Source organism: Arvicola amphibius, chromosome 9 (assembly GCF_903992535.2).
Source record: "Arvicola amphibius chromosome 9, mArvAmp1.2, whole genome shotgun sequence".
NCBI classification, from domain to species: domain Eukaryota; kingdom Metazoa; phylum Chordata; class Mammalia; order Rodentia; family Cricetidae; genus Arvicola; species Arvicola amphibius.
The window spans coordinates 115811066-115821113 of NC_052055.2; the positions used below are offsets into that span (position 1 = coordinate 115811066).

General features: G+C 44.9%; 1 protein-coding gene across 1 annotated transcript; it reads left to right on the forward strand.

The window, feature by feature from the left end:
- The first annotated feature begins 300 nt into the window (after window positions 1–300).
- On the forward strand, window positions 301–9480 carry LOC119823784 (zinc finger protein 280B-like). The gene is made up of 2 exons (XM_042055769.1): window positions 301–348; window positions 4968–9480. The coding sequence occupies exons 1-2, from the start codon at window positions 301–303 to the stop codon at window positions 6612–6614; spliced, it is 1695 nt and encodes a 564-aa protein (XP_041911703.1). The 3' UTR covers window positions 6615–9480.
- The last annotated feature ends 568 nt before the right edge of the window (window positions 9481–10048 follow it).

The window sequence follows — 10048 nt, forward strand, 5'->3', positions numbered from 1 at the left end:
TTGTGGTGGGATAGACCTCAAATCTAATGGCATGCCTGCTTGTAACATACCATTGTACCAGTGAACCAGTAGGCACATCTCCTCTGTCAAGTTAGTCTGTAGCATGCAGCGTCCCCCACGAGACAAGTCTAGGAATGACTTCTCCTGTGGCCTGTATAGCCCCTTCCAGCGCTGAAGGCTAGCCATCAGGGAGGAGGGTTCTAGGTAGTTCCACCTTGATTTTTGTGTATCCCTGCTACCAAACTGTGGGGTGCTTTCAGCAGTAGGTCTTACCATCTAGTTATGGCAAACAGTTGAGCAATGGCAGTGGCCTGTGTTGCTGGAGAGCCCCTGGAGCTTCCTATATCAGTAACACAGGGATGTGGCTATACCCAGGACTAAGAATTTTCATTTAATAACCTATGGTTTTTTCTTGTCTTTTTCCCTTTCCTTGGTTTTTAGAGACAGGGTTTCTCTGTATCTTTGGCTGTCCTGGAACTCCCTCTGTTGACCAGGCTGTCCTTGAACTCAGAGATCCGCCACCTGCTTCTGCCTCCCAAGTGCTGGGATTACAGGCAGTGCCACCACACCTTGAATTCACAGAGATCTGTTTGCCTCTTAAGCATTGGGATTAAAGGCATGTGCCGCCACACCTTGAATTTGCAGAAGTCCGTCTACCTCTGCCTCCCAAGTGTTGGGATTAAAGGTGTGTGCTACCACACCCAACTATCCTCTGTTTAGAATGTTGATTACAAGTTGTTATGCCTAATGGTCAGGGAGAAAAGCTAAACAAAGGATATTAGATCCAGAGTTCTTGATTTTTTTTTTTTTTTTTTGGTTTGTTTTTAAAAAAGAGGAAGAAGTGGTGTGGGACAATGGTCTGTATTCTGTCAATTATATTTTAAATAAACGCTGATTGGCCAGTAGCAGGCAGGAAGTATAGGTGGGACAACCAGACAGGAAGTAGAGATGGAGCAATGAGAATTCTGGGAAGAGGGAAACTTTATGCAGTCCTGACTCAGTCACAGAAGTAAGATCTGACTGCCTCGCTGAATAAGGTACTGAGCCACGTGGCTAGCATAGACAGAATAATGGGCTAATATAAGATATAAGAGTTAATAAGAAGGCTGAGCTAATGGGCCAATCAGTTTATAACTAATGTAGACCTCTGTATGATTTCTTTGGGACTTGACGACTGTGGGAACCGGGCAGGACAGAAAACTCAATCAACAATAACCCATGTTTTTTAGAGGAAGTATTGCTCACCCATGTTGTAAGGTGTCTCTGTTTAAACTTAAAGTAAACGTGTGTGTGTGTGTGTGTGTGTGTGTGTGTGTGTGTGTATTTAAAGGTTTATTTATTATGTATAGAGTGTTCTGCCTGCATGTATGCCTGCAGGTGAGAAGAGGGCCCCAGATCTCACTCTAGATGGCTGTGAGCCACCATGTGGCTGCTGAGAATTGAACTCCGGACCTCTGGAAGAACAGCCGGTGCTCTCAACCTCTGAGCCATCTCTCCGACCCACTAAACTAATGTATTTAAGTTAGCTTACAGAACAGTATGTTTCCACAAGGCTTTTCCATGTGTCCTTAGTTGTAATGAACATCCCGCCACATCTTCCACTCTACCGTTTTCTTGATAGCTTTAGCTCTTGGTACCCCCCTCTCTAGATTTATAACAGTTCTGCTGTCCCCTACCCCCAGCCTCTGGGTAAAGCCTTCTGTCCTCCCCTACCCCCCCTCCCGTGATCTTCATAGCCTCCTGATGGCTTCAAATTCCCACACAACTAAAAGTTCAAAGCTAGGATCCATAAAGGAGAGAAACCAGTGCTGGTTGTCCGTCTGGGCCTGGGTTACCCCACTCAGTTTATTTTTCAGTTCTATCCATTTTCCTGAAAATTTCATCATTTTGTGTGTATTTGCAGCTGAATAAAATCCCATCGATGTATACCACAGTTGCGTTATTCATTCATGGGTCGGTTAATGTCTAGACAGGTCCATTTCCTAGCTTTTGGGGATAGAGAGGCAGTGAACAGGGACTGCAGGTGTCTCTGTAGTGAGATGCGGTACCTGGGCAGACACTTTACCTTCCACTTCAGGTTACAGCCCGTCATTGGGGGAGGGGACTCAAGGAGGAACTGAAGTAGAAACCAGGGGGAATGGTATCTCGTGGCACTCCCGGCTTACACTTAGCCAGTTAGCTTTCTCCGCCACCCAGGAGCACCTGCCCGAGAATAGCACCAGCCACAGTGCTGTTAGCAGGTGAGTCTGATCTTGCCAATCCCTCACTTGCGACCCCCTCTTCCCAGGAGTCTCTTGGTTGTGTCGATGATTGGAATTAACCAGGACGTTGTGGAAGTTCTGTTTTTAGCTTTTCGGGAAACCTTTGTGCTGATCTCCATAATGGCTGCACCAATTAACAGTCCCCCCAACAGTGGATAAACGTTCCTCTACCCGACATTCTTGCCAGTGTTTGCTGTCGTTTGTCGTCTTATGACTGGGGTGAAATGGGATCTCAAAGTAGTTTTAATTTCTATTTCTCTGATTAGCAATGATGGTGAACTAAAAAAAAATGGTTTATTAGCCATTTGTATTTTTTTTTGTGAACTTTCTGTTCAGTTCCATAGTCTAGTATTTGATTGTGTTGTTGATGTTTAGTTTCTCGAGTTCTTTATGTAGTTTAGATAATAATCCAGTCGAATGGATAGCTAGCAGAGATTTTCTCCCATTCACTCAATTGGCAAGTTCTTTTGCTGTGCAGAGGCCTTTTAGTTCCATGAGATCTCATTTGTCAATTATTGCTCTTATTTTGCATGTGATTTGAGTCTTAGTCAGAAAGTTATTACCTACATTTCTTGGATGGGCTGGGACTTGCCTGAGGACTGGTTCAGGCCTGGTAGGTAGGTGCCCTCACTTGAAGTGCTCTGAAGAGAAAGATATCCTGCCTGCCGGGAGCCAGTCTATACCTGTAGCTGTGAAGGGAAGGTATCCTGGATACCTGCAGTTGTTAACTCCTAAAGAGGACATAAAACTGACTTACAAGCTGAAATCAGGTGTTCAGACATAAACATGCTGTATCCAGAAAGTTGGGACCTACATTTATGTCTTGAAATGAACTCCACATTTTCATCTAGTAGTTTCAGATCTTGTGTTAGTCCTTGACCCACTTGGAATTTATTGTTCATGGTACAAGAGAGGGATCTGTTTTATTCTTCTACATATAAATATCCTGTTCTCTCAGTACTGCATATTGAAGATGCTGTCTTTTCTCCAGTGTTTGTCAAAGATCAGGTGGTTGAAGTTGTATGATCTCGTGTCTGTGTCCTCTGTTTTATTCCATTGATTGATACCTGTTTTTGTGTCAGTCTCGTGCTATTCTTATCACTGTGGCTTTGTAGTATAATTTGAAATAAGGGATGTTGATACCTCTATAAGTATTGTTTTTGCTCAGGGTTACTTTGTCTCTCTGGGTCTTATGATACTTAAGATTATTTTTTTTGTGTGTGTGTCTTTGAAGAATTTCAGGGGTTTTTGATGGGGATTGCATTGAATCTGTAGATGGCTTTTGGTAGGATGGGCATTTTCATGACACTGACTTTTCTGATCCTGATCATGAGTGATCCATCTATTTTCTAATGTCTTCCTCAATTTCTTTCTTCAGTGTTTTAAAATGTCCATTGTTGAGTTCTCTAGAGTTCATGCACGTCTTGATTAGGTTTATTCCAAGGTTCTTGGTTCGTTTGGAGGTGATTTTGAGTGGAATTGTTTTCTTGGTTTCTTTCTCAGTGTGTTTGTCATTGGTATATAGGAGGCATATTGATTTTTTTTTTTTTAAATTAATCTTGTATCCTGCCCCTTAGCTAAAAGTGCTTATTAGTTCTGAAGATTTATCTGGTGGAGTCATTAGGATCTCTTCTGTAATAGACTCATATCATCTAAACTAGAATTCAGGAATCGTGTAAAAGGGCTTTGTGAAAACCCTCAATATAATAAATTTTTTTGGCCTACATAAGCCTGATAGCCATATCACTTCTCAAATTACCTTCTGATACTTGTTCTACCCGAAAGAATGTGGTCATTCTGGTTTAGATTTTTGTTTGCTTTTTTCTTAGGATTTCAATGGCTGTGAAGAGACACTGTAACCATGGCAACTCTTAATAAAGGAAACATTTAATTGGGGGTGGCTTATAGTTCAGAGGTTCAGTCCATATTGTTATGGCAGGAAGCGTGTGTGTGTGTGTGTGTGTGTGTGTTTCCTTGGTCTTAAATTTTAGCTGTGAACCATGCTGTGCAGCACACACCAGACTGAGTTTCCTGTCGCCACCGTTTTCTTAGTGCTTTACAGGTATTTTACCAGCATTGGGGAAATAAAACATGTAAATAGAGTAATGAGAAAAAGGGCAGGTAATTTTTATTATGCTTAACAGAACATATTTTTAGTTGACTTTCAAGGTTTTTATAGTAACAAATGGTACGTTCCAAGTTAGATACTAATATTCAAATTAAAATGTCATGCGAGATATATATTAGACGTTAGTTTAATTTTTCTAGGTAAGGTTATGCTGGGCCTGGTGAGATGGTTCAGCAGCTGCAGGTGCACACTGGTGCCAAGTGTGACAGCCTGAGTTCAGTCTCCAGAGTCTTTTTTGTGGCATAGGGAGTGTGTTCTGCTTTTGCTCTTGTCTGAGGGTGGTTCATTTCAAGGCCAGTAGGCGTGAGAGGTTAGTTCTTGAGATACTCAGTGTTCATGACTGACTGGAGGGACTGGGGTAGCTCCAGTTCACTGTTAATGTGTTGCAGGGGTCTTAAGGGTACGGTAGGAGTGTGTGAAGTCCTAGAAAGTGGCTAGTGTGACTGGCTGGGATGGGCCTGGGGGGCAGAATGCTAATGTCACTGAATGAGCATCCTTAACGTTTATAGCCACCTCAGGGTCTTTCATGAGGGATAAGTCCTTCTGTGCTTACTGAGTTGTGATGTGTTTGTTCTCAGGTGGCAGTGTGGATAGAGGAGGCACTGAGACTTGTGCCCATACCCGTCAGGAACCGAAACATTAGAAATGGAGCAGCCATACGTGCTGTGTGGCGAGGAGCCCAGTCAAGCCCACGACGAGGACGCCGAGCTGATCTTTGTAGTAGGGTTGAGCATGGGCGTGACGACCCAGAACTGATCTTTGTTGGAACAAGTTCAAGTTCAAAACCTGCTAATTCGAACATTTTGAACAGGGTCACCCCAGGTTCACGGTTGAAAAGAAAACGAAATTGCCTGACAACAGCTACTCCTCCAAGACAGCAGTCCTCAGGTCCTGCAGCCCCCAGCTCGGACACAGTGATCGTCTTGCCGGAGTCTCCGGCTAAGTCAAGGTCAACAGATAGTCCTATTATTATTGACCCATTGTCCGAACCTGATTGTAGAAGTAATTCACCACAGATCGTGCCTGAAAGCTCCTCAGAGGGTTCCCCTTTGGTTATAGTCTCCAGCTCGAAGCCTCGTTCAGTAAGGGCAGCACTTTCAGCAGGAGCTTTAAATGAGAGTTCTTATGTATCAAAGTGCCATTCTTCTGAAGTCAATGTCATAAATCCGCAGAGGCCTGAAATTATTGAAATTGAAGAAGACCATTCACCAGCATCATCTCCTTCAGGTACTTTCCATACCCTGAGTCCCCAGCCGAGTCCATGCTCCAGAGATGTTCCCAGATCTGTTAACCACATTGTGAATGGCGGAGCCCTCCTTCCAGTCCTCCGCATCAGTCCCTCTAACATACACCCTCGCCAGGAGAAAGGACCGGCAGGAGTGGGCTTTTCAAGTCTAGCCGGTCTAGAGACCTTGGATCCCAGGAAGGGAAGTTTGACCTTGTTACTTAGTGACTTTTATTACGGACAGCATAGAGGAGATGGGAAGCCAGAGCAGAAGACTCACACGACCTTCAAATGCCCCGAGTGCTCGAAAGCGCTAAAAAACGTCAAGTTTATGAATCATGCCAAACATCACTTGGAACTGGAGAGGCAAGGGAACGACGACTGGGAGACCCACACTACCTGCCAGCACTGCCACCGCCAGTTCCCATCCCCCTTCCAGCTGGAGTGTCACGTTGACCGTGTGCACACCGCCCCCGACCCCACTACGGTCTGCAGAATCTGTGACCTGTCGTTTGAGACAGATCACGTTCTGTTACAGCACATGAAGGACAATCATAAGCCCGGGGAGATGCCCTATGTGTGCCAGATCTGTGACTACAGGTCGTCCGCCTTTGCCGACGTAGACACGCATTTTAGGAAGTGCCATGTCAACACTAAGAACCTACTGTGTCCGTTTTGTCTTAAGATCTTCAAAACTGCCACGCCGTACATGTGTCACTACAGGGGCCACTGGGAAAGGAGTGGTCACCAGTGTTCCAAGTGTCGGCTGCAGTTTTTAACCTTTAAGGAGAAAATGGAGCATAAGACGCGGTGTCACCAGACGTTTAGGAAGCCTCAGCAGCTAGAAGGGCTGCCTCCTGATACCAAGGTTGTCATTCAGGTGTCCGTGGAGCCTGTGCGGTCAGAATCTGTGAAAGTAGCATCAATCACTGTGAGCACAACTGACTGGGAACCGTCTTCCCCCACGTCTCAAGGCAGACCTTCAGAAAGGCCCCACTGACCTAAGTCAGAGCCCAGAGCCCTTTCTAAGATGAGAGTCCAGCTATACATTTGTTGTTTAGAGCCCTTCCTCGAGATGAGAGTCCAGCTATACATTTGTTACTCATAAGTGAACTTTTTTTTTTAAAGTTGTGATGATGCAGGGTTTTTGTTTGTTCGTTTGTTTTTATTTTGTGAGGGTTTATTTTCTGTTTTAGTGCTGGGGCTGGATCCAGGGCCTCCCAAATTATAAGCAAGTTCTCTATCACCCCATTCTCTGACCTATAGTATTTACTGAATGAACAGTGGGTGGTATTTAAAATACATCTGCTTTAAGATTGTTTGGCTCAACACAAGGAAGGTGCTTATGCCTGTATCCTCATGAATGGGAAACAGAAGCTAAACCTATTCGTTAGTATTTTATGTAACTCCTAAGCTTGAGAGCTCTTCTACCTAAATGTTTGGAGTTTGGGGCTCACACGGCCCCACCTCTCCTTGAAGATCTCTCTCTATATATAAGTAGTTAATGCTTGCAGGAGGGAGAGGTTTAGCATGGGTAAGTGGATGGGCATACGTTCATTCCAGTCTTGGAGCCAAAGATAAAGTATTGCCTGAATGTCTTTACCGAAGAGAAGATCCAAGGAGGCCGGGCCATTGTAAAATGCCCACGTTTTGTAAAAGGTCCCTATGAACATTAAAAACACAGCTGTGTATCCTTAGTGCCACCTGAAGTAGCAAGAATGGGGAATCTGTGTCCACAGTCTTCCTGTCGCTTGATACTTTAGGGTAGTGAGATTCATGCCCTCTCTTCTCCCGTCTGGTTAGCTGCATTTGAAGAATGAGCTGACCAGAGCAGTGAAGTAAGTGCATTGTCTTCTTCCCGGGGAAAGAAGCCTTGGCCTTTGTTGTTTGAAATGTATTGAACCTTAGTTTTAATTTAAAAGGTTTGGAAAAATGGCATCTGTCCAGTTTATGACCTGGACTGAAGCAAAGTTTAGTTCTCAACTGTAGTAGGGACTTGCCCAGTGATACTGGACATAGCACAAAGAAAATAACCCAGGGTGACCAGGATTCCCGCCACGGTGGAGCCTTTTCACCTCGGTTTTCAGTGTATGTGTGGCTTATGGTTATTGACCATGTGAAGCTTGAGTGTGGTGATGTGGTGCTTTTTTGCCCCCACTTGGTGCTAGGGATTAAACCCAGGGCCTTACGTGTACCCGGCAAGGGCTCTGCCACTGAATAGATCCCTAGCCCCAGTTTGTATCTTGCCTCATATTTGAGTGATTATAATGACGTGCATTCCCTTTGTTGTATGTGTAATTTCCCAGTTGATCACGCTAATACTGCTTGGTTCTTACTTGAAGCACTTGCGTGTGCAAGATAACATCCTAAACGAAGACTTGCTTTCTCCCATCTAATGTATCTTAGACTCAGCTGGTCACGAGGAGGAACAAGTAGGGCACCCTCCGAGGACTGGTCCTCTACAGCATCAGTAGTGTTAGCTGTTTGTAGAAGTTCCCAGGGCTGTCTCCTCGAGCCTGGTCCGTAGCTGCCTGCTGTTCCTCCATGTCTAGCCCAGGTGCCCAGATGCTGCTTTTCGTCAGCCAAGGAGTCTGGTTGCATGCTGGTGATACACGTGGGTCTGGAAAACTCTCCCAAGGCCCCCCTTTTTCTTTAGAAGTACCTTATCTTGCTGGGTGTGGTAGCACACACTGGTGGCACCTGCTCTTGGGAGCCTGGGGCAGAAGGGTCAGCAAGTTCCTGGCCAAACTAACTACACAGCAAGACCCTGCCCCTTAGAGCCAAAAAGAAGAAAGGGGCAGTGAGGATGGGTACCTTAGATGCCCCTAGTTCCTTTCCCTCCTCAGTCTAGTGAAGTTTCCTTAGATTTCATGGTGAACTGGGAAGAGGCCATCACCGGGCCCCGGCATCCCTGTTAAGACTGAGGAAGATGAGCGGTTGCTCGTATCTTTTGGTGTCTTTATTTGCTTGTGCTTGACCCATGGATTGATTGTGGTCTGCATCTTGACTATTTTGATAGGCCCTTTGAACGAGTTTTCTTGGGCCAAGGCACACTAAGTTTTCCCTGTCCCTTTCCTTGAGGTGTGGAAAGGGTTGTTTGTCCTACTGTGCTTGAATGAATCTGCAGACTTGTGTGCTGTCTGCGGTAGAAAATAAAAACCACCTCAGACCTGTTTTTAGCGAGTGCTTAGTGTGGCCAGCACCTTGGCTGTCCTATGCTGTTTCACTTCAGTGCTCCTAAGGAGTATGGATTGTTGTTTACTGCTAAAGGAGGCCCCAGGGCTGTGGCCCGGAGCCAGCCCCAGAGCCTACCTGTCTCCCGTCTGCTGCCCCTTCCCAGTCTCCCCCGCTGCTGCACTATTCTGACCTATTGTATTGGCCTTGTTCCCCAGATTCCCGTTTCTTCCCGATGCAAAGACTGCACAGGCTTCCTCAGTGCTCTCCCCAGGCCTGCATGGCTTGCTACCTCACACGTGGTTTATTGAGCTTGTCAAGATTTTTAGAGGACTAGAACTCCCCCCCCCCTTTTGAAGTCCTGTTTATCCCTTCTTTTTGAAGGCAACTTACCTCTTGCTGCACCTCTCTTCCCTCTGCAATCTAGCCAAGTTTCCTAGTCACAGAACTTCAGGAATAAATCATTAGCAAGAGCTTTGGTTCTGTCTTCGAAGTGAGCTATAGCTTAAGTCCATTCCCGTGCCTATAACACAAAGAAGCATAGTGAGCCGAGTGTTGAAGCTTTCTGTGTTACACGGGGAGCTCATCTATTTTTAAAGCAATGCCACTTTGATTTGTTTACACGCGCTGTCGAGATTACTATTTTGTTACTCTGTGAAGTCTGTTGCTTCTTTTTCAAATAAAAGTTATTATTTTGTTAATGTTGCCAAAGTTATTTATAAGAAATAGCAACTAGAGAAATAAAGCATTTTTGTGAAAACCTTTTGCTTTATTGTCTTTTTAGCTTTGAATACTGTGTATTTTCGCTTTGACTTTTTGTGTCTTCCTCAGCTGTGTTTATAGTCTCAATGGTTAGAACTTCGAAATGACATGTTCAGTAGAGTTAATGGGCTTACTGAATTTAAGGATGTTTATTGTTGTTGTGTTTATGATTTGTGTGGAGGGCTATGAGCGTATATGTCACTACACATGTAAGAGTTCAGAGGACAACTTTTTGGGGTGGGTTCTCCTACTCTGGGGTCCAGCAATTGGACTCGGACCGGTAGACGTTTGCCTGCTGAGCCATCTCATCTCGCTGACCCGTTCTTGTTTTTTTTTTGTTTTTTTTTTTTTTTTTTTTTTTTTTTTTTGGTTTTCGAGACAGGGTTTCTCTGCAGTTTTTGAGCCTGTCCTGGAGCTAGCTCTTGTAGACCAGGCTGGTCTCGAACTCACAGAGATCCGCCTGCCTCTGCCTCCCGAGTGCTGGGATTAAAGGCGTGC